General features: G+C 45.3%; 2 protein-coding genes across 7 annotated transcripts in view; one reads left to right on the top strand and one right to left on the bottom strand.

The window, feature by feature from the left end:
• Positions 1 to 892, bottom strand: part of IGHMBP2 (immunoglobulin mu DNA binding protein 2) — a 90978-nt gene extending 90086 nt beyond the window's left edge. For both annotated transcript variants that reach the window (XM_039535652.1, XM_039535653.1), the window contains exon 1: positions 761 to 892. In XM_039535652.1, coding sequence (XP_039391586.1) covers positions 761 to 837 — 77 coding nt within the window. In that variant the 5' untranslated portion in view covers positions 838 to 892. The remainder of the gene's footprint in view (positions 1 to 760) is intronic.
• On the top strand, positions 870 to 26802 carry MRPL21 (mitochondrial ribosomal protein L21). Of its 5 annotated transcripts, none has more exons than XM_039535702.1 (7): positions 870 to 1024; positions 5703 to 5763; positions 13029 to 13114; positions 16726 to 16889; positions 19083 to 19135; positions 25265 to 25368; positions 26658 to 26802. In XM_039535702.1, exons 1-7 carry the CDS (start codon positions 955 to 957, stop codon positions 26720 to 26722), a joined length of 603 nt encoding a protein of 200 aa, XP_039391636.1. In that variant the 5' UTR covers positions 870 to 954; the 3' UTR covers positions 26723 to 26802. The 5 variants fall into 5 exon arrangements, with proteins under 5 accessions (XP_039391636.1, XP_039391635.1, XP_039391637.1 ...); XM_039535701.1 differs by having other exon boundaries at positions 895 to 1024; positions 13020 to 13114; XM_039535703.1 differs by lacking the exons at positions 25265 to 25368; positions 26658 to 26802 and adding an exon at positions 24738 to 25250 and having other exon boundaries at positions 895 to 1024; positions 13020 to 13114.
• Positions 26803 to 27424: the final 622 nt, after the last annotated feature.

The raw sequence follows: 27424 nt of genomic DNA, 5'->3' as shown, positions 1-27424 counted from the left end.
ACATATAAATAATTACATACAAACAACCCACAAGCAAACAAAACTCTACTAAAAGAAAACTATTTAAGTTGCAAAGTCGAACATTCAAACGTTTACAACATAAATAACATTATTAAGAAAAAAGAAAATTAAAAGAAAGTATAAAAATCATATTTTATCATGGAAAGTGTTGGGCAACCTTAATACAGGGGCTGATACCAGCCACTCACTCATGTCCACACACTTGTGAGTGGCAAGCACAGATTTCTATTATAATATGGCAGTGCTGGGATCCACAAGAGTGTGTGGGCGCTGCAGGGGAGTTGCAGGACCAGATGGTTATGAGACTGGGGGCTGGAGGGAATCTACTGTCCCAAGTAGCTAATAAGGTGGGGGTAATGTCGGATTGTGGGGCTATAAGGTTATAAGAGAGGGGGAAGGGGTGCCCAGAGAGGATGGTGGAATTTCCTGGATCTCACAGGGATGGGGGTCCCCAAAAGGATAAGGTGGGGTTCTTTATATGGGATGAGGGGTCTCCACAGGGGATAGTGGGGCGCCTAGATTTCATTGGGGGTGGGGGGTCACAATAGGGGATATCGGAGGTCTCCACGAGGGTGGGGTGGGGAGTCCTGGATCTCACAGGGGATGGTGGGGGTTGCTAGCGCCCCGCAGGGGTCGTTATAGGGGGCGGTGGGGCTCCTGGATCTCACAGGGGATGGTGGGGGTCCCCGTGGGGCTGGGGGACGCCGTGTCTCTGGCGGGGTCTCCCCCACCCCGCTACCTGGTCTCCTCGATCTCGGCCTCTCTCTCCTCCTGCAGCAGCTCCAGCTGCCGGGACACGAACTCCGGCACCGCCATGGGCGCCGGGGGGGGCAGGCCCGGGGCCTCCTGCAGCCGCTGCTTGGGCCGGGGCTGCGTTCCCGGCCGGCCCGGTGCGTCCTCACTCCGGCTCCCCGGGCTTCCGGCTCCGGCGGGATGATGATGGCGGCGGCGGCCTGCGGGCGGCTCCTGGGGTCCGGGCGGCAGCGGGCGGGCCCCGCGGCAGGTGAGACCCGCCCGAGGGGGACCCGCGGTCGCTGGAAGGGGGCCGCGCTCTGGGGTTTTGCTCCCCACCACCGCTGCGGTTCCGGGGGGTCAATACGGGGTCAGCTGCGCCCAGCGCCGGGCCCCTCTGTACGCCTGGGGGGCAAACCCGGCATGAATGTTCCCGCCAGCGGAGCCCCGGTGCTGGGCCAGGGCCCCAGGGTGCTGGGCGTGCTGCAAACCCAGGAAGAAAAGCCCGTCCCTGGGAGGGTGACCAGATGTCCTGATTTTATAGGGACAGTCCCGATATTCGGGTCTTTTTCTTATATGGGCTCCTATTACCCCCTACCTCTGCCCCGATTTTCCTATTTGCTGTCTGGTCACCCTAGTCCCTGCCCCCAGTCTGAGTGCGCAGGTTAGTGGTGTAGGGACGGGCACTCTCGCTGGCGGGCTCTGGCGCTAATGCTCAGGGGCTAGTGGATTGTCCTATGTGGGGCTGGGGTGGAATCTCACCCCCCCCCCCAATTATTTTGGGGACGTTCTAGGGCCTGTGTCACACAGGACAGAGATCAGACTAGGTGGTCACAGTGGTCCCTTCCAGCCTTGGCATCAATGAAGGGTCAGATTGGCAGTGACCATTGCCATTGGTTTTTTGGTTTTTGCCTTCCTTTGCAGTATGCGGGTGCAGTTAACTTGCCAGGATTATCAGGGCGTATCTCACTTAATCATTTCCCTGCCATTGTGGGGGCCTCAGGGAATGGTGCACCTCAGTCCTGTTCTTTTCCTGTGTATTGGGTGGTGTTGGTGGCCTGTGATTGGTGGTCCCTTCTGGCCTTTAACTGTATGACAGCTGGCAGGGCTTCAGACATGTTAGGACTTGTCTACATTGGAAAGTTGTAAGATGTTAACCATTCCAGTATAGTTAAAACTCTCTTAGGGTGAATGCAGTTGTATCCCTATAATGGTGCTTTATAGCAGCATAGCTATTCCCATACAGGAAGGGGGGAATGAACTATATCAATAAAATCCCTATATGCTAGTTTAATTGTGTCCAAACTAGGGAGTGTACTTGCATAACTTTAATTTAAAAAAAATCCCTAACTGAAATAATTGCACCAGTACAAAAACTTGATAGCTTGATAAAGGAAATGATGTTGATGTAATAGACCCCCATAAGGTATTTGACTTTGTACCACATGACATTAAGAAACCAGAATGTTACAAAATCAACACAGTACATGTTAAATGGATTAAAAACTGGCTAATTTACATGTAATTGTAAACAGGGAATCATCAGGTGGGTATGTTTCTTGTGGGGTCGTGGAGGGATGAGTTCTTATCCCTACACTATTTAACATTTTTACCTGTAACCCAGGGGAAAAAACCACCATAAGATCATCACTGATAAAATTTGCAGATGACACGATATTAGGGAGGTGGTTAATAATGAAGATATGGGTCACTAATTCAGAGCGATCCGAATCGCTTGGTAAGATGGGCTCACACGATGTGCATTTTAATACAGGCATATGTAAAGTCATCCATCTAGGAACGAAGAATGAAAGCCATACTTACACGATGGGGAACTCTGTCCTGAGAAGCCATGACTCTGAAAAGCACTTGAGGGTCACAATGGGTAATCAGCTGAACAGATGCATATATTATTTGTCATACCCTGGTGAAATCTGCAGACTAGCTAGATATTGGCACCATTTCCTGATTCTTAAATCTGCTGCCTAACGCAGTCACATATTGCCCATACAGGTCACTCATAGGTGGACCACATAGCAGTTGGGTCCTGCCATAGGCAATTGTGCATGACAGGCACAGCATCTCTGCCAGAATCACTCTAGTACTCAGGGCTTGAAAAAGTGAGTGGCAAGCTTGGGTGGGTGAAAGAGGAGATCTATACCATCAATTTCTACAAAACTTATGATTTCATCTAAAATAAAAAGTGTCCGGCCCTAATTACCTTCCAAATATAGGCCAGTGCCAGTTGTCTTCCTGAGTCTGCAGGCAGACAGCTTGAGTGCCCTTTGATGCTTAGCCTTGGCTAACAGCAGCAGAGTAAAATTAACAAATATTCTGGTTGGGTTTTTTATTTGCTATTCAGAACCCTGTAGTTCTCAGTGAAATTGTCAAGAATTATGTCAGTTTCATGCTGCTGCTGCTCCAAAAAACTATGAAGTGCAGCAGAGGCAAGCACCAGAGATTTTCGTAGGGGAACAAGACATAAAGAGAGGCTGATAAGGAGTAAAGTAGCAGTGACCATCCTCGCAGCAGCCAACAGGAGGTGGCACTTCACATTTTTGAGAGACCTACTAGTTAGATTTCAGAGGGGTAGCCATGTGAGGAGTCCTTGTGGCACCTTAGAGACTAACAAATTTATTTGGGCATAAGCTTTCGTGGTCTAAAACCCACTTCATCAGATGCATGGAGTGTATTTTTCACTCCATGCATCTGATGAAGTGGGTTTTAGACCACGAAAGCTTATGCCCAAATAAATTTGTTAGTCTCTAAGGTGCCACAAGGACTCCTCGTTGTTTCTACTACTAGCTAGAGTTTGTCATAAAATATGGAGCCCTTAAGCAAAGTTTAGGGACAGCAGTCTGGTAGCAATCCCATCAAATGGGAGAGGTTGAGCTACAAACCAGGACATTCATAATGTGAATGACTGAACTTGTAGGTGTGGCCAGTACCAGGGTGCTTGTGAAAGCACTTTGAGATCTGCTAATGAAAAACACTATATTAAAAGCTAAGTGCGATTATCTGAATAAGCTGGCTGCCTCACGAACTTTAAATCCAGACCTACATTTGGTTTGTGCTACCAGTTGGTTATAATAATAATCAAAAGCAGAGCTCACAGTCTAGAATCGTTATGTTTATTTGGTTGTAAAGGGCCCTTTCCAGACATTTGTATTCATTGCACTCTGGAGGGTGAAGGAAGGAGGCAACGCAACTTCCAACATTCCTGCAAAGTAGCTGCTTAAAGGAGCTGTGCAAACACTTTATTTTAGTTAAGCAAACAATTTCAGAGACAGCTTCTTTTTCTCCTAATAAAGTTCAATTGCTGTCTTTCTTATTTGCTAGCCCAGTTTTCCAAGGCGAGGCCCTCCCTGTTAATTAGCAATTGTGCAGGTCTAGTTCCTTTCCAAAGAAAATCTCTCCAATGCTGTGACTGCAAAAAGGCAATTAAAATGATAATTGCCCATCAGAAAGCAACCCTTCCATTAGGGGATTTTCATTAATCTCTCTGGATATTTGGTCACATTAATGATAATCCTCCATTCCACTCTTCCTTTGCCATTTCAGTTGCTCATTGTCTAGAGAGTTAGACGTAAATGGAGAGCCCTGATTTAGCCATTTAAAACAGTCTTCATGTTCAAATTTTCTGTTGTTTTTTAATCTCTTCAATTGATGCTGTTCTACAGCCCGCTTGTCTGAGAGAAGAGAGACGGTACTTGGAGTCAGGGAAAGCCAAAGCATATGCATGCAAAAACTGAGGTCCCCCGCTCTAGAAAGGTTTCAGAGTGGTAGCCGTGTTAGTCTGTATCAGCAAAAACAACGAGGAGCCCTTGTGGCATTTTAGGCCTGGTCTACACTAGATTAGACGCGATAGTTCGAACTCCGAGAAGTCGAACGCCGCCCGTCGACCCGGCAGGTAAGTGTAGACCTACCCTTAGAGACTAACAAATTTATTTGGGCATAAGCTTTCATGGGCTATAAACCACTTCATCAGCTATTCATCCCTTCTTGTCAACTGTTGGGAATAGGTCACATCCACTTTGATTGAATTGGCCTCGTTAGCACTGACCCCCCCACTTGGTAAGGCAAGTCCCATCTTATCATGTGCTGTATATTTATACTTGCCTACTGTATTTTCACTCCATGCATCTGATGAAGTGGGTTATAGCCCACAAAAGCTTATGCCCAAATAAATTTGTTAGTCTCTAAGGTGCCACAAGGACTCCTCATTGTTTTCACTCTAGAAAGGTTTCTTTAAGCCCTCTACACTTACGCTCGTTTCGTATGTTTCACTTCGCACTGAAGTGACTGCTTGGAGAATGAATAGACAGGGAGTTACTGGAGTTATCTGCAGTTCTCTCTCTCTCTCTCTCTCTCTCTCTCTTCCTCTTCTCCTTTGCATGCATGGAAATGCAGGTGTGGGGAAGCTGGGTGAGGCTTAATGAAAGTTGCAAAGAGCCACCTTGTTTTGTCCTACAAATATTATATAACTTGTCACAGCCTTAACAGGGTGAGAGTCTTCTAGGCAGGGAAGAATACACCTAACTGTGTCCATTAAAGTAATAGTTCAGCACTGGAAGGATGCAACAAAACTTGTATACACCCCAGGAACATTCCCCTGTCTTGGTGACAAAACCGATGTTATGCACAAATACAACAATATTAAATTGTTGCAATCCACGTTTGGAATCTTATAGCTGACACTCTCACTTACCGTACGTATTCCGTGTATGCTGCATAAGAGTGATCCTCTCTCTGTTCTGCTCCTTTGGGATATTGTGCAGTGAGGAGGAGTTCTTGATTTATTACCTACTGTGTCTTGTTTCTGTCTCCTGCATTGTGGTGCTTTTCCCAGCACTGCTGAAATTGACATGGCTCATACTTACTCATTAAATTACCAGGGACTGATAAATGTTACTGCTTATTTTTAATTCTCTCTCCTCTTTTCTTATTAGCCTCTCTGTTGTGGTCTACAGTTCGAAGCGAGAGATCTCAAAGCACTTCACTACAGCAAGGGTAATGTCAACATGTTGCTCTGCTTCCCTCTGAAATACTGACCCCTCCCTTCCCCTCCTCCCCATTATTGTCTCCCCCTCCCTTTCAGTGACCCAGTATAGCAAGAGCTACAGTAACTCCTCAGTTGAAGTCGTCCTGGTTAACGTTGTTTCGTTGTTACATTGCTGATCAATTAGGGAACATGCTCGTTTAAAGTTGTGCAATGCTCCCTTCTAACGTCGTTTGGCAGCCGCCTGCTTTGACCACTGCTTGCAGAAAGAGCAGCCCGTTGCAAGTAGCTGGTGGGGGGTTGGAACCAGGGTGGACCGGCAGCCCCCCATCGGCTCCCTGCTCCCCTAAGTTCCCTGTGTGGCAGCCACCCAGCAGGCTACCAATTGCCAGCAGTTCAGCTGTCCCTTCCCACACTGCCATGTGCTGCTCCTACCCTCTGCCTTGGAGCTGCTCCTGGGAGCCTCCTGCTTGTTATGCAGGAATGGGGAAGAGGGGTGCTAAAGTCAGGGTGTCCCCCTTCAGGCCCCCCTCGCTCCTGTACCCCCATCTCCTGTACCTTATCTCCATGGTGGGGGGGACGACACTACAGGGTTCAGGACTGAGGGAGCTTGCTGGCAGCAGCTGCTGTCTCAACTTGCTAATCTACGTAAAACGGCAATGTACTTAAAGTGGGGTCAGCCTACTTAAAGGGGCAATGCCCGTCTCTCTCTCTCACACAGAGTGTGTATCTCTGTCTCTCTCTACAATCCTGTCTCCCCTCCCTCCATTCATGCTACCTTGTAGCATGTGAGGCTACATTAACAACAATGTGTTAACCCTTGAGGGCTCAGCCGAGTGCTAGTTCATCATTTAGCAGTAAGGCATTCCCTGGGAAATATCCCACCCTCTGACTTCACCACCTCAACCAAGCTATACAAATATCATTGCTGTGCACAGTATTAAATTGTTTGTTTAAAACTTATACTCTGTGCGTGTGCGTGTGTGTGTGTAGAATATAGTCTTTTGTCTGGCGAAAAAAAATTCCCTGAAACCTAACCCCCATATTTATATTAATTCGTATGGGAAAATTGGATTCGCTTAACATCGTTTTACTTAAAGTAGAATTTTCAGGAACATAACTACAACGTCAAGCGAGGAGTTACTGTACCTGTAACTGTCTGAGCAAGTCAGGGTACAGCTTCAGTCAGTACCACTCCTTGCTTTAGCCAGAAGGGGTCACTAAAGAAATAGAACACTACTCTGTGCTGGGTCCTGGAATATATGACCTAGTAATTATTTTCTGTCTCTGATTTCTGCAGTTCTAAAGAGCAGGATGAGGCACTCCCTTCCCTTTGTCTTGAGTGCTTGAGAGAGAGGGTTTTTACTCTGTCCTTGCATCACAGAATATGGCACTGCCATTAGGCCATGGAGCCAGCCCAAAAAGGCATGGTTCTTGAGAATTTTTTAATAACATTTGGTTTGTGTTTCTGTTAAATGTAGACACTTTAAAGAGCACTAATGGACATTGCCAAGTAGATTGAACATAACTCCCATACTATTCATTTTACCCTGATTTACTAGTGTCTAGCATTTCCCTTGAATTTGAAAATGCTTGTTTTAATTTTCACATCACTTGCTAACTATGGAAACTACTGCAGGGAAGTACTAACCAGAGTTCTCAGGAAATTCTTTGCTCCCTTTTTATGTCAGGGACAATTTCATAGTAATCATACAATGCCTTTCTGGTCATCCCATCAGAGACACATTAACTGTTCAGAAGAGAAGATGATACTGAATCAAAGACTATTTTCTGCAAATGTCTTTGCAGTGTCATTGGTTCTTATTTAATAAGGAATAAATATTTTATTAGGTAAGGGGCATTTTAACTGTGTGTCTCTTTGAATTAAAGCATCCTGCAGCTGTTAGGATACCCTTAGACACTGGAATATGCAGAGTCGTTCTTGATGGCAACTATTACTTAGTGTTAGAGTATTTGCAGGAGAAGGTAAGCTTTCTGCTCCACGATGGGGCTTGCATAGCAAAACACAAAGCTGCTGTGAGGAGTGGCACTTAGGTTCTGTTCCCACTGCCACTGACTCAATATGATGTTGTGTAGTTCACATAATCTCTCTATACCAGTTTTCCCTTCTGCAAAGTGGGTATACATCAGTGCTTACCTTCTTTGGTAAAGTGCTTTGAGATCTCTGGGTGAAAAGCATTGTATGTGAGCAAAGTATTGCCCTTTAGAATAATCATGCTTTTACCTCCATTGTTCTATGGAACAAATGAAAAGCTTTCATAGAAAGTCATGAAGCAGAAGTGTTAGCTGTTGCCGCAACTCTTCCAATATGTCACAACTTGTATGAGAGATCATAGGAGGTTCCTAACTCCAGCAAAGGTTACTCAGATAATTTTTCCACCTAAAATCACACTTCTTAGATTATAAAGCCAGAAAGGATCATTGCGATCATTTAGTCTGACTTCCGTTTTATAGCATATAGGCATTTTCTATGCACTTTTTCATCTTTTAATTAAAACCATTGAAATATTTCAGCAGAGTTTTAATTGCTGCTCATCTCTGAAGTTTATAGCAAACAAGTATTTTCACTAGTGATGTCCTAGTTCCTTGGCTGTCATCCCTTCTTTGGCCAAGCAAACCAGCCAATGTAGTTGACATGCTATTAGTTGAACAGGGCTTTTCAGGTAACAAGGGATTCTTTTCAATGTTGGGGCAAAGAATCCCCCACAGTGACAGTCCTAAGTGAAGCAGAGAGAATCCACTCAGATTGCTGACAGGAAAACACTGATGGATGCTGGCTTAAATATCCCTGCTAGCTTCCATTCATCAGTGTTGTGGCAGCTGCAGAGGATTTGCTGCCACTCATTGCATCCCCAGGATACTCCCTTAATTAGAGCTGTCATTGTGTTAGCAATTTTGACATTTCCAGTAGGTAAGGTAGCAACACCTAAGAGTAGAAAGTAAATCAGCCTCCTGGGAAAGCCTATTCAGCACAGAAATTGTCAGCCAAGTGCTTGGGCAGTTTGAGCTCTGATGACAGTTCCTTTGAATTGTGGATGTCAGTGCTGAGTGCCCTTAGGGAAAGTCAATCGATGGTACCCAGTGTCATCCAAGTATCATGCTCTGTTCTTCCTGTTAGCTGGATTCTCAAGGAGATTCCTCAGGAAAGAATGTCTAGTACAGGGGAGGGCGAACTATGGCCTGTGGGCCGGATCTGGCCCATCAGGGCTTTCATTCCAGCCCATGGGATTACCAGCTCCGTGGCGCAGCAGGGCAAAGGCAGGCTTCCTGCCTGCCCTGGCCCCGCACCGCTCCCAGAGGCAGCCAGCACCATGGCCCTGTGGCCCCTGTGTGGGGGGAGCAGAGGGCACCATGCACTGCCCTCACCTGCAGGCACCGCCCCCCACAGCTCCCATTGACCAGGAATGAGAAACCACACCCAATGGGAGCTTTGGGGGTGATACCCACAGGCGAGGGCAGCATGTGGCAGAGTCTCCTGCTCCTCCCCACACACACACACCGCACCCCCAGGAGTCACTGCTGGACATGCCGGCCATTTCTGGGAGCGGCACAGGGCCAGGGCAGGCAGGAAGCCAGCCTTAGCCCTACTGCGCGCCGCTGCCACCCCAGAGCTGCTCGAGGTAAATGACACCAGTCGGAGTCCACACCCCAAACCTCTTCTGCACCCCAACCCCCTGCCCTGAGCCCCCTGCCGCACTGCACACCCCCTCCTGCATCCCAATCCCCTGCCCTGAGTCCCCAGCCGCACCCCTCCTGCACCCCAACCGGTTGCCCTGAGCCCCTTCCTGCACACTGCACCCCCTCCCACACCCCGCACTCCCTCCCGCACCCCAGCCCTCCTGCCCCAGCCCTACATTCATGGCCCTGCATACAATTTCCCCACCCAGATGTGGCCCTCGGTCCAAAAAGTTTGCCCACCCCATGTCTAGCATGCACCCTTCTCTTGGTGCAGTCAGGAGGTACGTCAAGAAGTAAAGGAATTTGGATCACAGCTATAAGGGGCACAGAAAAAATGCTGAGGTTACAAGTTGGAACATTTAACAAAATTTGCTGGACCTCATTCCATAGACCAAGTCTGTATAAAGCACAGAACTAACAACAAACCACAGCTATGTGGCTGCATATATGAAGCACTGCTGTGCCAGCTGGCACTAAGAACTCCCAACCCCTTTGTATCCCCCCAAAATGGTAACCATGGTCTGTGAGCTGGATCTGTTAGCCAGTTAGATCCAGTTACTCAGAGAACACACATTATGTCTACACAGCAAAGGCTTGCAGGGCTCAGGCTGCCGGGCTGTTTCATTGCTGTGTAGACTTCCAGGCTCAGGCTGGAGTCTGAACTCTGGGACCCTCCCACCCCATGGGGTCCAGAGTCTACACAGCAATGAAACTACCCCACAGTCTGAGCCCATGTCGAGTAGTAAAGGCGAGCCACGGGTGTCTAGTTGCTGTGTAGACAGACCCACAAGTCAGTTTACCCCCAAACCCAAAGCAAATTGGAAAGTAACAAACAAGCTCAGTGGTACTTACTCAAGATAGTTAAGTCCAAAGCAGACTGCGAAGAGTTACAAAAGGATCTCACACAACTGGGTGACTGGGCAACAACATGGCAGATGAAATTCAGTGTTGATAAATGCAAAGTAATGCACATTGGAAAACTTTATCCCAAACATACATACAAAATGACGGGGTCTAAATTAGCTGTTACCACTCAAGACAGATCTTGGAGTCATTGTGAATAGGTCTCTGAAAACATCCACTTAATGTGCAGCAGCAATCAAAAAAGCTAACAATGTTAGGACCCATTAGGAAAGGGATAGATAATAAGGCAGAAAATATCATAATGCCACTATATAAATCCATGGTACACCCACACCTTGAATACTGTGTGCAGTTCTGGTCACCCTATCTCATAAAAGATACATTAGAATTGGAAAAGGTACAGAGAAAGTCAACAAAAATGATTAAGGATATGGAACAGCTTCCACATGAGGAGAGATTTAAAAGACTAGGACTTTTCAGCTTGGATATTCAAGGGGTCTATAACATCCTGGAGAAAGTAAATAAGGACGTGTTATTTACTCCTTCATATAACGCAAGAACCAGCGGTCGCCCAATGAAATTATTAGGCAGCAGGTTTAAAACAAACAAAAGGAAGTATTTCTTCAAACAACACACAGTCAGCCCATGGACCTCATTGTCAGGAGATGTGAAGCCCATAACTGTAACAGGGTTCAAAAAAGAATTAGATCAGTTCTTGGAGAATAGGTCCATCCTATTAGTCGAGGTGGTCAGAGATGCAACCCAATACTCTGGGTGTCCCTTAGCTTCTGATTGCCAGAAGCTGGGAATGGACGACGGGATGGATCACTCAGTGATTGCCTGCTCTGTTCATTCTCTCTGAAACACGTGACATTGGCCATTGTCGGAAGACAGAATACCGAGCTAGATGGACCATTGGTCTGACCCAGTAAGGCTATTCTTATGTTCACAGAGGGGCTTTTGGATTAAATAAAGTCTCTCGGCTCAAATGTTGTATTAAAGCAGAAATTTCCAAGAGGGATGTTAGCAGCTATTGGTATCTTCATTCAAGATGTGGAGCTGGAAGCTTAAAAAAAGCAACTTCCATAATCTTGTATAGGGAGCCCAGCTGTGGTTCTCAAGGCCCTCACTGAATTACCAATTTAGCAGAGAAGAGCTTTTAAAAATAGTCCTCCTAGAGAGGGACAAATAACGTGCATGAGTGATTAATCTCCAGTCCCCTGAGGCTGATTTGGGGACATTATCTTAGACCTTCTTTTCCTTCTAAGGCTGCATCTGTGCTGGGTTGTTTTCTGAAATACTCCCCACCATTGTTAACACCAGTGCAGCAACGGGGAGAGTAGACAATGTAGTGTAAGGGCGGCAGGCACATCCCTCAGCCCGCGCCGCTTCCTGCAGCCCCCATTGGCCTGGGACAGTGAACCGCGGCCAGTGGGAGCCGCGATCGGCTGAACCTGTGGACGCGGCAGGTAAACAAACCGTCCCGGACTGCCAGGGGCTTTCCCTGAACAAGCGGCTTTGAGAAGCACTGGTGTAGACAGTGCTTCAGGCAGCCACCAGCATTTAAGCAGTCTAGGCCTGCTCCTGCTTCCACTGAAGTCAGTGGCAGTGGGGCGGGATCATGCCTCATGTCATCTACACAACATGGTGGTACAAGCCACTGGTGGCCCCTGGAGTTTTATGTGCACCAGCATTCCCAGCTGTAGCTGCAATGGTGTCAACAACGGTGCTAAGTTAAAGCCTGATGTAACAAAGTCCGAAGGAGATTTTAAGCTATTAAGCGACTCTCCAGCTCAGCTTTAAACTGCTTATTCTTAAAGGTCATTTTTGCATATTTTGGCTTGTTGCATTATAAAATTGAAGAAAAAACTTGTCCTCAACTTGTACTGTTTATACGGGAGGAGCTGGGGAGGACGACGACGACAAATGAGCTATTCATCTCCTTTCTAGCAAAGCTCTCTGGGGTCCTCTGAACTTTGTTGTGTAGCCGAACGGCATTGAGCATTGGGGGTAGCAGCTGTTTCTGTTTGAGTACAGTGCCTTTTTTTAATTTGCAAGACTAGCTCTGAAGCAAGACAAAGCTTTTTCAGCGTGTGGTTAAACAATCTCTTCAAACAGGCTGCAATTTCAACACCTTTGAAAAGTGCCTAGTGGTTCCTAATCGTCAGAATGCCTCAATGTATTTCATTACTGGGCCTGCTTTTAATATGGTCTTTCTTGAGGCAGCTGCTCAGTTGCAGTGATGGGAGCTGAACGAAGAGTTTGGGGAGATAGGAATGGGAATTTTGCTCCATCAAAAGCCCTCTTACTGTAGCAAGTTTTATCCTGACTCTTATGGGAAGAGGCTGTTTTTCTTGCTTCATCTAGTGAGACATCCCCTGACCATCGTACATAACACTGGAGTGGGGAGAATCAGTAACCAAAACTTCTTTAACGCGCTCAGGGGCTGGGGCTGCTCCAAAGCCCATTGACTGGAAAGTTTCTGATTGACTTCAGTGGCCCTGAGCACTGATAAGTGAGCTGTGTCAGGAAGAGAGCCGGAACTCCTGAGCTTTTGCCTCCACTCCGCAGATGGCAGAGCAGCCCTGCTTGTCACTCTCCCTCCATGTGGGAATTTTGTGTGCCTGTGCTATTGACTCTCATCTTTGTGAATGTTTAGGGTCTCATGGTAATAAGTATTTGTAATAGCTGACTCTCACCTTATTTTTGACAGAATTATTGCCAAAACATCATTGTCCTCACCCCCATGGCCCGAAGTCAAACTGCCAGATCCACTAGAAGAGGCAAAGTACCATGCAGGTAAAGGTCTCCAGCTGCAGAGCCCAGCATCACTACTTCCATCCTATTATTGGCAGTCTGAAAGATTGTAAGGCAGCACATCTTTGATCTTTTGAGGGGGGGTTTGTTCTTCTCAGACTTCTTCAGGTTTTTGTCTCATTCCACCGAGCATATTGTAGAGAAGGGAGCTGTTGCGCTGTTTACTGAGGCCAGTTAACTTAATGGGATGCTGCATTTAATGTATGTTCACTCAGCAATGGAGGGATAAAATATCAATAAATAACTGCATGGATAATCAGCTACTTGAAAAAGGGCCTTCAGCTCCAGTCCTCCTTTTCTGGATTGTTTTCATTCTGCTCACTGCTCCACTCACTATTGCTCAGGTGACAAATTAATGTAATGAGGAAAAGTGTTTGTCCCGCAAGTACTGTTTGTTGATACAGTGAATCATAAATTTTTAATATCAACACTGGGGGAAATAAGTATTGAACTGTTCGGTAAAATGTGTCAAATCTTCCTTTGGGTCTGATTTGCACAGGGCTCTGCCTTTGAGCCACTGTAATTTCCAGGCTTCATCACCTCATAGATATTCATGGTTTTGTGTCATTCCATACAACGTGTCCAGGAGGCCTCTTCCCAAAGCAACTGGCTTGCTCATCCAGAGCAAGCTCAGAATGTTACAGCTCTGACTTCAACTCACATCTATCAGAGCATTTGAGTTCTACCTGCCAATCTTTCCCTCTGTTGTGCCTGGAAATGGTCACAGATATTTTATGTAAGATCACTCCCTGTACTGCAAACATGCAGATGACTATTAACGATAAAATGGCAGCATTGGTTGATGTGAATTTCCTTTTTTAAGGATCCGATCATGAAACTGCAGTTGTTTCAGCTCAGATAAGATTATAGGCCAAAATTTTCAAATATAAAGGTCTGAAGTTAGGCTTCTGAATATAAGTAGCGCGTACAAATCCCACTGACTTCAATGGGAGATGCTAGTACTGTGTGTGACGGGGTGCCACTTAGAACTGGGGTATCACTGAGCCCTCTGACTCACCAGCCTGGGCTCCCTCTCACACCTTGGTGCTGTGACAAGCTTTAGACCGTTCTGGGTCCTACGTTCCCGCCAGCATTCTCACAGGCAGGGTCACACCCAGCTGCAGTTGCATGCAGGCTTTGGCCAGCCACTGCACGAACCAACAGTAGGGAGGCTGCAGCCAAAATAACCCCCACCTCCCCAGCCTAAGACCCCAGAGCTGTACAGTCCTGCCGTGGTCGAAACCCTGGCCAGTATGAACTTATTACTCAGTTCACCTCTCCCTCAGTGTGGAGAGGAATATGCACACTTGTGGTAACCACGCTGGGATTTTCCCCAGACACTTCAGTCAAAGGCACACTGGTTTAGATTAAAACAGAGAACAAGTTTATTAACTACAAAAAGACAGATTATAAGTGATAGCACACAGATCAAAGCAGACTACCTAGTAAATAAACAAAACTGCAAACCAAGCCTAAGATACTAGGGAGATTGGATATGAATCAGCAATTTCTCACCCTGACTGATGATACAAGCAGGCTTGCAGCTTCTCAAGGCACAAGCTGCACTTGCTTTGTAGCTTGGGCTCCCCACCCCCATTCCAAGTCCTTTTCTTTCGGAGATTCTCTCAGGTGTTGAGTTGTGGGGGAGTAAAGAACAATAGATGATATCACTGCCTGCCTTATATAGCCTTCCATAGGGCAGGAACCCCTTTGTTTCAAACTTGGTTGCCAGACCAGTTTGTGGAAAAATACAGGAACCCAAAATGGAGTCCAGAGTCATGGGGTCTAGTCACATGCCCTTGCAGCCGTTAATTACAGGCTGTCTGGAGCGTTCTCAGGAAAGCTCACCAGGTGGGGGATGAGCTTCTCCTAAGGCCTATTGTTTTTTCTAACGGCTCATTACCCTGAATAAGCCCTTCACAACCAGCTATCTAGGCTGGAAGCATTTTGCCTAGTGGATGTCACTCAGGTGTAACCACATTTGAAATACAGATACATAGTCAATATTTATAACTTCAGATACAAAAATGCACACAAATAGGATAATCATATCCGGCAAATCATAACTTTTCCAATGACACCTTACACGACCCATCTTGTATAAAATGCAGCATAATTATGCCAAAATCATATAATCATAATATTACTATGACAAAGATGGGGTGTAGTGTCACATTGTGCGTTACTGTAAATCAGCCTACTTTTATTTAGGAGCCTAAGTAGGGATTTAGGAGCCTAACTTAAGGCACATAGATTTGGAAATTTTGGCCACAAGGATATTGACCATAATGGAATAAGCTGTTCACGATCTTGAGGCACGACACTTTTTTTCCCAACAATATCACAAAGTGCAGTTGAGGTCATAATGAAAAGGAGATGGGGATCACACTTCCGTCTCTGAAGCATCCAGTATTAATAACTGTGAATCAAAGGATACTAGACCACATGGACAGTTGGTTTGTTCCTATGTGCAATGCATTCTGACCATAACATAAGCTCCTACCTTAATGGTAGTGGGAGTGGCACTGACTTCTGTGATTAAGGTTGCATAATAGTTTCCATCTCGCTTCCTGTTTTCAGTTGCTCATAACTTTTGTGTGTGTGTCTTTTGGGGTAAAACATTCCATGCTTCATTTCTTTCTGAAATGGGATTTTTGTTTAACTTCTGAGTAAAATTATGTCAGTTATTTTTGAGCACAAGGCAGGGGAGAATATACTTTTCCTTTATTATAAAAAATACTCATTTTCTGAGCAGCTTGAGAGCTGAAAGGCCTGAGGGTAGAAAGTTGAAATTTGACAGGGAAATAACCCTCATTAGGAAGTGCCTTTGAGTGTTCCCATAAAGGCAGAGTTTGATTTGACTGAGTTATGACTTTAAAAAATGGTGTGCTTTGCTTGTGTGGAACATTTTGCATAGCTAAGGAAGGCTGCAGTGCACATGCATGCATGGATAACTTCTCTGGGAAGTGTACAGTAAGGAACTGAGGAAGGGTCCCTGCTTGCTTTGTGAAATACACAAGATCTGAAGCTTGGGCTTTGCAAGTACAGTGGAGCCCCAATTCCTGCTCAATTTGCAGAGCTCTTTGTACCTTATGAAGTACACTGGAGCCCTCCTTCAGGCCTTGTGAATTTTGTAAGGTTTTCAGGATTTAAGGGATGGCTCCTGTACCCTGCGGGATGCACTGAAGGCAGAGTGAGGCACTCTCTTATGGAACACTTTGGATCTGCGAGATAGGGCATTCCAGTAGTGTCTAAACAAATGTTTCAGACTTCAGCAATCTGATATAAGCTGCACCAGTGTAAATCCGGTCTACGTTAGGGGCTTGTATGGGTTCGGCCAGTCCAACAGCTAAAATCCAAATGTAGACGAGACTTCAGTCTTTCAAGAAGGGAGCTATGGTGCACGCTTATGAAACATCATCACTGTTCAGCCAATCCCTGCAACCCTAAGTAAGACTACTACTGAGATAATGGCGTCTGTGGGAAGGTGGCAGGGACAAAATGTGTTGGTGTTGAACAACTAGCCTTTTCTGCTGGTTTTTCTCACTGTGGCCTATCCCTGATTTACTCATTAACTCACCATTTGTTAACAGAGGTCGTGCAAAAGGTGAATGAGATGATTGCCACTGGGCAGTACGGAAGGCTCTTTGCTGTGGTTCACTTTGCCAGTAAGCAATGGAAGGTAACCAGTGAAGATTTGATTTTAATGGAAAACATGCTGCCAGCTGAATGTGGAGACCGAATCCGACTGGAGAAGGTAAAACCCTCCTGATGTTCAGGATTATGTACATTAACTCAAGAACTCCCAGCCCGCCTTATGTCAGCTATTGTTTGTGACGGACATGAGACTTTATTCCCCACCCACGCAGCCCACTGTGGCTTTGGTTCTTTCTCCGGGCTGCCTCAGCTAATGCAATTGGGGGCAAAGTATATCTGTTTCATCCTTGGGGAAAAGCAGTTGACCTCTATTCATTTATTGAAGCAAGAAGTCACTGACCAAATGATCCGAGCCACCTACTTACTGTTCACTGTGCCAGCTTCATTGTTTCATAAAACCCTAGGAGTCCCCCTTCCTGACCAACAAGGCAAGAAAACTTCACTCACCCATATGGAAGGCAATAAAACTGACTCAGCAGGGTTGGTGAAGTGGTGGTATTTAAGATTGTGCTGAGAGCTGGAAGAGGGAGCTGGCTGTTTATAAAAATAAATAAACAACGGATTATGGGAAACTGGTGTCCCTTTGCTCTCCCCTGCCACAGTAGCCCTCTGTAAGGTTTCATATCATGGATGTGTTTCCCTAGAAAATGTTTATACTGCTCAGCCCCACCAGTTCTGTGCTAACCACAAGGATGTGTTGTTATTCTTTGAGCTCATTAGCAGAAACGCCATGGATAGAGGCCAGCTTTCCCAGCGTGGCATCATAAATGGGAAAAAGTTCCCTGAGAACTCAGAAATCAATTTCAGAGAAGTCCTGAATATTCCCCTTCGATCTGCAGAAGCTCCAGTTCTAACTGTAGCCACTTGCAAGGCCTTCATGTTGCTGTGATTTTAATTACCCTCATATTGAGAATGTTAGCATGATTTACACCAAGGAGAAAGAGACTGAATTGCTCTGTGTGGGAAGACAGGCAGTTTGCTTTACCCATTCGGTTCAAAGTCGTAAATATCTCTCTGTTGGATGTTGTCATTCCCAGACATGCTGCCCAAGAAAAATTTGTTGTTTTGGGATTGACAGCACTAATCAGCTGATGCAGCAATCTGCCCAAAAGAGACTGTATGTCCGAAAGTGACATAAGAGTAGATTCCTCTCCCAAGCTTCCATGATGTTCATTGTATCTGTGGATGAGGAGGGCATGGAGGGGATAATTGTGAGCTCCTGGTTAGATATTTCCAACATAATCCACTTCTAACATTTAAATGACCCCACAGAGAGTCATTAATCCAAACCTTGGATGAAATACCATGAAATGAGGCTACACTGGATTAATCTTTATTCATCATAGCCAAGCATTTATTTGCAATGTAATAGGGTATGGAAGAGGCCACTTGTCTACAAGTTTGTTGCTTTAAAGCCCAATATCGAGGCACCTTTTCTGGCAGCTGCCTGTTGAATCCTTGTGTGAGATAGGCAATTGCAAGAAGCAGCCTGCTGAGAGTGCAGAGATCTGGGTCAGGGTGAAGAAAGTCAGGCATTTATGTTTAATCTTCCAGTAAATCCAGACCATAATCCTGTCAGGTTTTTGCTAAAAAATGTCTGTCTGAACCAAAAATCAAAAGCCCCAATTATATGTGCATTGCTTTTAACTGCTGCAGTACAGCTAGTGGGGAAAAAAAATAGGCTGTAAAAACCCTATGTGTTTTAAATACTTCCCAGTCTGTCCAAGTCTTGACTGCAGATGCTGCCTGTTCTCTTACTTAAGCAGGCAATTTAAATTCCCCTGAACCAAAGGACTAGTACATGGCATGAGTCTACCCTGGATATCTATTTGTTTATTACCCATCTGAGTGTGCAGAGAGAAGAAGAATGAAAATGTTGCTATTTCCCTAAGAAGTGCATAGCAGCTGCTATAAAACTCCAGTGATCGTAGCAGCTGTGGTCATAGGCCTTGGCATGAAGATCTTGGAAATTTTTTCTCTGCCTTTTTCTTCCACTGTCTTACAAATGCAGATGGAATCAAAGGGTTAAGGGGCTGTGATTAGTGTATAGAATGTTCGTAAAACACGCTCTGGTAGAATAAATCTTCCCCTGGCCTGGGAGAGAGTGTATTGAATGGGTCTGTTTCTTGGCAGGTCGCTCTCTTTCAGCAGCAGATTGAGGCTTGAAGCTCATAAAAATGCAAATTTTCCAGCACCCCAGCCTCTAGGATACTTGTAAAGTTTCGATAATACTGATTCTAATTACATTGCCACCACTGACAAGTAACCCAAGTGCATAATTTAATCTCTCCAGGTTTTGCTGGTTGGTGCTGATGACTTCACGCTTATTGGAAAGCCACTTCTGGGGTAAGAAAGACACACTTTATAATAACCTATCTCCAAATCAGTTGACCGCCGAGTGAAATGTTTTCAAGATTCAGCCCTGCCAGGGCTGGGGACAGACAAGACATCTGTGCAGCGTATTGCAAGCAGTGCTGAGGGGGTTGTGCATGTGTAACCTCTCTTAGAATGTGTAGGGAGTTAGGTGCACACATCAAAGGGGTTAGGCCCCTAAATCTGAGACTCTCATTTAATCCTAGAACTAAATCTGCTCTTCTAGTAACACAGGGCAAAATAGTTAAGGGTGGAACAAAGCTGTAACGTATTAATAGATTGAGGAAGTGAATCCCACTCTGTCCAGAGCCTGCAGATGGGGGCAACGTGGAGGCATCTTACTCTTAAATACACTTAAAGACTGTACAATTCTCTCAGAGAGAGGAAGGGTGGTCTTGTGACGAATACCTCCTATTCCTGGCTCTGTCTATCTCCCAGGCCACTTCTCAAGACAAAATTCATCAATGTTTCTAATGTGCTTTGAGATCTTCAGATGGTAGAATTGTAAAGCATTATTATTGTTACTCATGCTAAAAATAGGAAACAGACTGATGATTACAGCAATATTTTTTCACTTCAAATGTTTTAATGTAAAATATGCCTGTGGGGCTTCTCAGGGCAGAATATGTTAAGCAGGGGAGGCAAATTCATTCCGTGGACCGGGCCAAATCACATTTTTAATTATGGCCCGGAGTATGTACGTTCCTCAGCCCACAGCAGAACTCTCCCTGATGTCACAGGTTGATATGCACAAAGATCAAGGGTTGAAAGATTGGGTGCTGTATGTAGTAACCGCACTTTTTGTTATTATTTAAGTGCCTTATTGTCATATTCAACATCACATATTGGGTAAATACACTTCCCTTTAGAGTTAAACTTCCTTCCTTCCTCATCCTCCTTCCTCTCCTGTCCTTGGCAAGGTCTAGGCTAGAGTGATTTGCTGGTATAGCTTTTTAGGCATATTATACCAGCAAAGCACTCCTAGTGTGGATGCAGCTTATACTGGCAAAACTGCACTTGTGCTGGGATAGCTTATTCCAGTCCCCTTGGTGAAATAAAATATACCAGCAAAAGCATGGTTTTTCTAGTATAAACTGTGTCCATACTTGGGGCTTTTGCTGGCACAGCTATGTGGGGTTGCAAATCACACCACTGACTAACACAACTGTGGTGGCAAAAGCGTGTAGCATAGACCTGACCTTTGAGTGTCTCCTCTTTTCTGCTCTGTCTACTTCCTCCCTGCAGCTTCCCTCAGTTTCTATGGCTCCCCATCAGCTTTGTTCCCACTCCCTTCCATGTCTCATCTGCTGCAGTGAACAGCAGTGAAATAGTTAATGTTGATGTGTTGCATGACAATGTTAGGCTTTAGCATTAACACCCCAGTGATATGAACTGAGAGGAGAGGGAGCTCACACTTCTCAGAGCCTTTATTGCAGGCTGTGTTCATGCATAATCAGGAAGGCAACGCTGCATTGATTCACATTCTGTTCTTGGCTGGACAGTTTTCTTTGCAACCATATCCTCATCTACCCAAGGGATTATTTGTAAAACATTTGCACAGTCACTATCGTCCGTTCAGCTGAAGAAGTGCTAGCAGCATTGGGAGCCCTAGAGTAGACAGGGCTTCTGTGGCTGCCAGCATTTTAAACCTGAAACACTGGGGACAACGGGAGCCTTGTGTACTCTGGGCTCCCGACAGTGCTACCACCAGAGGAATTGAACCAGCATTCACATTTGAGGGGAATTTTTTGCAAAAAAACCAGTAGGGCTAGAAACTTAATATCTTGCGATGAAAGCTCAGATTTTGCAGACTCTGAGTAAGTTGTGAGTCACCTCGAGCAGGCCATGTTTTTGGCACCACTTAAAGGAATGTTCCTCTAGTAATGCAGATCTTTCTGTGCAGTGCCCTCAACTCTGCTAATTAATTGCCAGCATGACAGTACCCTGGCAAAGCTATAATTGTGCACTAGCCTTTGGGCACACACTGAAACACAGGGCTTCCCCGGAGATTTTAGGGAAGAGAAGGAGCCATCATTTGGTCTCTGTATGTGCCTCAAAAGTGGGGAGCGTTTGGCAGTGTAACCGACTGCCGCCCAAACTGTTGCATTTCAGTGTTAGGTTACAGTGCATTAAAGGTAGTGGAGGAGAGGAAATGCGTGTGAAATAGAAGTGTGGTGTGGTGTCCCATCCTCTTTTAGGGCTCTGGGGAAACTGACATACATACAAGCTGCCCACTACTGTGGTATGAGACAAAGGAAAACAGAGCACTGCCTCTTAGAGATGGTGTGGGCTGTAATATTTGTGCATAGTTCCCTACTCTCCCTAAGCCACAAGTGTTTTGGAGGATAGATAACAGCTTGGATTAATACAAAGACTTTTTGTTTTCCATTGGCTTAAAAATCAACACATAAGTGAATGTCTGAGCCAGTGTCGGCGTAGTGCAGTCCATTTCAACTGCGTTCCCTGATCAGACTCGGAGGCGGGTAGGAACTTGTTCTATTTTAGACAGATGGTCATTTTAATTTTCTGTAGAAATCAGATACCTCCCAACATGACACTCCTTTAACATCTTCAAACAAAACAAAATGTCTCTCTCCTCCCACTCCCAGTAGCCCATGCCAAACGCCAAGTCTGTGGTCTGCCTTGTTCTTTGCAACCACTTACTGTCCAGCATTTCTATGCAAAAGCAATATTAAGTGGTATGCAGTTGTCATTTCCTTAGCTTAATAACTTGTACAGTATTGTACACCCCCAAAGCTGCAACGGGAAAAGATTGTGACCCAGAAACCATAGCAGTGTTTTCACTGCTTTCCGGTGAGGTGTTTACGCTCCGAACCATTGCAAAACACCCTACGGTAATTTAACCCTAAGTAAAGGGGACACGGCGTCCTTGGTGGTTCATGTGTTAGGCAAAGAGCTCAGCTTACTCTGACCGTAGGTGCTGTTGATCAGATTTCTTTCCATTAACATAGCCAGCTATTTTACACAAGGATTCCTCTTGTCTGCTTGCCCAGGTTGGCCAAGGCTACAGACCCCTGGTTGCCAGATGGCACGGTGCCACACTGCCTCTTTCCCCCAAAAAAGCCATATTGACGTTCACCTGCCTCCTGTCAGGAGAGAGACTCCTGGGCATGATATAAAGATTGTCATCAGTAAGCATCTTGATACTTCTGGGACGTCCCCTGCATGGATTATATTCATTATTTAGTAACAAGCACTTTCACTCCAACTTGGATATAGGAAGTTATTGTATGAATTCCTCTTCCTTATTAGAAAAACCTAATCTGGAAATTCTGGCCCCACTGAAGTCAGTGGGAGTTTATCATTCAATTCAGGGGCGCCAGGAGTTCACCTCTGTGATTGCATAATGCTAACAGCTGAGAAGTTTAATAAGCCATTACTATTTATTATTTATATTGCTGTAGCGCCAAGAGGCCTTGATTCAAGATTTGGGCCTCATTCTGCGCCACACTGTATAGATGCCTATTGAGAGCGAGAGTCCCTTCCTTGAAGAGCTCAGACATTCAGCACTAATGACTGATTCAACACAGGGCAAAATTCACACTGTAGTAAGACACACAGCTTGGGTCAGATAGCTTTGAAACTTGACTTGCAGACAGAAGTTGCTTCTTGGCACCTGGGCGTGCTCAAGAATAGCATTTTGGAAGGTCTGCTTGTATGTGTGTCACAGTTGCTCAGTACACATGCCTGTAGGACAGAATGTATCCAGCACCTAGAGAAGAGAGTTCTCTACATAGGTCTGTATAGATATTTCCCTAGTGTAACACCTCTGGCTGAACACAAGTAAGGCCCACCATACTTCTGGTGGCTTGTTGCCAATTACTGCACTACTTAAAATCATGACGACTATTTGCTTAAAACGGCCCACAGATTTTAGTGTTTGAATCGCTCTGTCCTCACTGATCTTGCCTTCTGAGGGTCAGTTATTTCCATGTGATTCCACAGCACAGCTGCTAGTGTTAGTGACTGGACTTGCTTACATGCTCGGACTTGCTAATCCTGCAGTAGTGAGGGAAACGGGAGTCTAGCTTTCCTGTTGGCTTCAATGGGTGCAGGATCAGGCAGAATAGCTCCCTAATAGGAAGCCATTTTCATAAAATACCCCTGTACCCTGCTTTTCTTTGCCTTTGCTGATTTCTTTTCTAGCATTGCTGTTATGTGCACCTAGAGACTAACTGTGATTGGGGTACCATCGTGCAAGCTGTGGAGTACACCCTTTCGCTGGGTCACACTCTGTTCTCTAGCTCATTCAGGTGTGGCCAGTAGCCATGTATATTAATCTGTTTTTGTTCCCTGTGGCTGGCTGCTGAATACGCAGATAACTGATTGTGTGTGTGTGTGTGTGTATGTGTGCCTCTAAGAATTGAATCTCTGATAAATATTGTATTCCCAAAGGGTATATGTTAATACTGATGGTAAATGTTTCAAAGCCTTTGGCCCTTTCATTATCTTATTGGAGGGTTGTTTTTTTCCTTACGTGCAGACGGAATCATTTGTCAGGGAAATGTTCTTTAAGTGTCCTCCGGCAGTGAAAAGAGCACAATAATGAGCTTTTAATGCTGTTTTGGAGCAAAGGGTTGTGAAAAGGTGCATCTTCCACCACTACCATTCATTACAACCAGAACTTCCCAAAGCACTGGCCTGGGTTTCCGGCCCTAAAATGAGGCTGATTTGTTATGAGAGAGAGGGACAGTTGCTCAGGCAGGTAGCTCATTCTTCGGTGTGGACCTTAAATTGCCATCCTTTCTGTCTGCCTCTCTAGATGGCAGTTAAAGATTCCAGGGCGCTCTTCCAAAAGGGGATGCATACCTCAGTGGTCTTGATCAATAGTTCTCCTCTCAGTAGCTTCCAGAGTCCAAGGATGTGTGTGTGAGCTGTTGCTGAGTGCCAAATTCCATGTGTGTTTGCTCGCTGACTCACTGCCATTTCGAGAGAGAATGCCTTGCATGCCAGCTCATGAGAGACAGGAGCTTTTGGAACCATGCTGCACTGAATATCTGTCACGGAGAAGGGAAGATGGGAAAGATTTTATCATTGGGTGATGCTAACTGTGGCAATAGGTTACAGAATCAAGACATTTAAGGCCATATTCTTCCCTTAATAATCTCTTGGCAAGCCTCCCACAGGTGTCTGTGAGAGATCCATTCTGGATCTAGGAGAGCATGAAGTCCTGAATTTATATCTGGACTTCTCCTCTAAATGTGACTGAAATCCCAGGAGTAAATAGACAAGGCAGACAAAGGGTGGGAGGAGAAAGAGAGGTGAAATGACTCATGCAAGCTCTCACAACCAGTCAGAGAGCGGTGGTTTATTAGCCACATTATTGGACACAGAGGATCAAGTCCTGCTCCTCTTATCAGGTGAACAGTCCGTTGTCTTCTCTAGGAATAGAATCATAGAAGATTAGGGTTGGAAGAGACCTTATGAGGTCATCTAGTCCAACTCCCTGCTCAAAGCAGAACCAACTCAATACTCCGGTAAGTCATGCTAGAATAATTTATCCTTCAGTCTGTAAATCAATATGCCAGCGATTGCTGTCTCTGCTGCTTTGTAGAAGGGGGAACAGCTTTGGTCTTGACGAAGGAAGAGCCCTGTAGAAGAGTTGTCAACTAGTCTGAGGCCAGTATTGAAGGTTTACTATACTTTAAGGCAAGGGGAAAATACAAGGTTTTTTAAAAGCGCTGGGTGCATCAGGCTTCCTTGCAGGCATTCACAGCACTGGGAATTTGGGCTTGCCAGCTCCGAGTGTCGTTGCAGACTTCCACTGTTACTGTACCAGCATCAGACATTTCTAACTCCCTCCCAGTGAGGCAGAGAAGTACTGCCCTACAGACTAGTGTGGCACTTACCTGATAAGACTTGCAGAGTCAATCCTGTGTTTCTTCGGTGCAGAGCCTGCGAGTGGGCACTGCTGAGATGGATTTACCTACTCAGCAGCTGGGGACCTTGCAGTTCCCACAGGACAGGGTTTTGTCAGAAAGATGCATTACTTTGTGATAGTCTTCCAGGAAGCCTGCCCACTGATTAGAGGAGGACGTCATTAGTTACGCTGTGTTTCTTTTTTTTTAAATTATTTTTAAGGAAAGATCTTGTCCGTGTGGAAGCCACAGTTATCGAGAAAACAGAATCTTGGCCAAGAATTAACATGAGATTTTGGAAAAGGCACAATTATCAAAGGAAGAAAAGTAAGATGAAAAGAATATAGCACCGTCACTTCTCACTGCCTTCATGGCCCAGGGCCACAGGATCGGTACGGAATGCCCTCGCGGCTCAGAGCCCAGTGACATAGGCATAGCACACTATGTCTTTGCAGCTCAGAGTACGGACAAGGGCCTGGTATGCACTGCCCACAGGAGTGCCCTGATGGCACAGGGATATGGGCTCAGTACCCAGTGCTCTCCTGGCTCAGTGCACAGGGACATGATCCCACTACACAATGTCCTTGGACCTCAGAGCATGGACACGGGCCTGGTACGCAATGCCCACAGGAATGCTCTGCTGACACACAGCACAGGGCTATGGGCTCCATACACAATGCCCTCGTATCTCACAGCACAGGGACACAGTGCCCAGAGGAGTGCCCTGATGGCTCACAACACAGCAACATGGGCAAGGTACACAAGTCCTGACCGTTCTGAGCAAAGTGATCTTATTTCTTTCCTCCACTTTCTGACACCGATTGCCAAAAAGACCGTTTAAAATACTGCTTTCAACACAAGGAAGTGTTGCTGTTCTTGGTCAACAGGCGCTAATCTTGCATATTTATGCACAGATATTAACAAGTCTAAACAGCATCTTGAACCAGGCCTTGATTACCATGTACATGAGGCACTTGTAGAATTTCTTCCTGAATTATCAACAGGAAAAAACAGTGAGGTAGAAATATTGGGCAGAAGTAAAACCTGACACACTCTCACAAGAGCTCACCATTCATGCTTGTACCTTCGCTCATGCCCTGTCTACATGAGAAGGCTTTGCCAGTATAGTTATCCCTATGTGTAACTGCACTTTTGCTGGTGTAGTCCACTCCAGCTCTCTCAAGTGACACAAGCTGTGCTGATAAAAGCACAGTTGTTTCGATATAACTGTGTCTACATGTAGGACTTTTGCCGGCACCGCTGTGTGGGTCATGGATCGTACCTTATCCCACCCCGCATCAACATAACTATATCAGCAAAAGCCTGCTAGTGTAGACATGGCCTTAGGTCCAGATTTTTAAAGGTATTTAGGCATTGCTGTGCTCAGCATCACAAAGCCTAACTGATTTAGGTGCCTAATTCTCATGTTTGATTGTTGAGGAGATTTAGATACCTGAATGCCCAAATCTCTTTTGAAAATGATATTTATGCTCCTAAATCAGTTAGGCATTGCAGCACTGAGAACAGCAGCGTCTAAATACCTTTACAAATCCGGGCCTTAGTGTATAAGATACTTTAATACATGATCTTACTTTTCTTCTTTCATTCTTTTTCAGTTATCGTGCAGCCACAGACGGTCCTCCGGATAAACACCATAGAAATTGCTCCCTGCTTGTCATGATCAATTGTTGGTCTAGTAGGGCTAGGTTTATTTTTACTGCTTTAGGAAGTATGGAAATAAAGGACTCTTGTCATTGGAAAGTCTTGGGCTTTTTATTATTGTCTATAATGGAAACCTATTTTTACTTTTTTAACAAGGAAACATTTTTTGTTGAAATACTATTTCAGCTTTAGTGTTGTTTATTTGTAACCAATTCCTTCTGAAATTCAGGATCCAAGGATCATTGACAAGATGTTTAATTCCACTCCAGTCTGTCTTTGCCTGAGCTCCAGCACTCTCACAAGCAGAAGACAGGCATCACGGAAAAAATGAAAGCAAGTGCTCAGCTCAGCTTTTAAAATGGACAGCGATCTAGTGGTGTAAAAGAGAAAAGCCATGTAACTTCACAGCCTTGCAGCTTAGGCCCTGATCCAGCAAAGCATTTAAGCATGTTAATAGCCCCATTAATTTCAATGGGACTGCTCCTGTGCATAGTTATTCACATGCTTCAGTGCTTTGGTGGATAAGGTCTAGTGCATGAATTTACATGAACCCTACAGTCAGGTCAATAGACATTGTGTGTAGCATGTGAGTCCTCCCTCTCCTCATGACAAATCGCTGCTGTTCCATTCTTTGGGGAGCTCAGAACCAGAGTAGTATGATATGATCCCTGCAGTTCTACAGCTCCAGAGAATAATGTGGGACGGTGTGGTAAATAACAAA

Source organism: Mauremys reevesii, linkage group 4 (assembly GCF_016161935.1).
Source record: "Mauremys reevesii isolate NIE-2019 linkage group 4, ASM1616193v1, whole genome shotgun sequence".
Taxonomy (NCBI): Eukaryota; Metazoa; Chordata; order Testudines; family Geoemydidae; genus Mauremys; species Mauremys reevesii.
The sequence above is the reverse complement of the archived record's forward strand: the minus strand, read 5'-3'. Positions and strand labels throughout refer to the sequence as shown.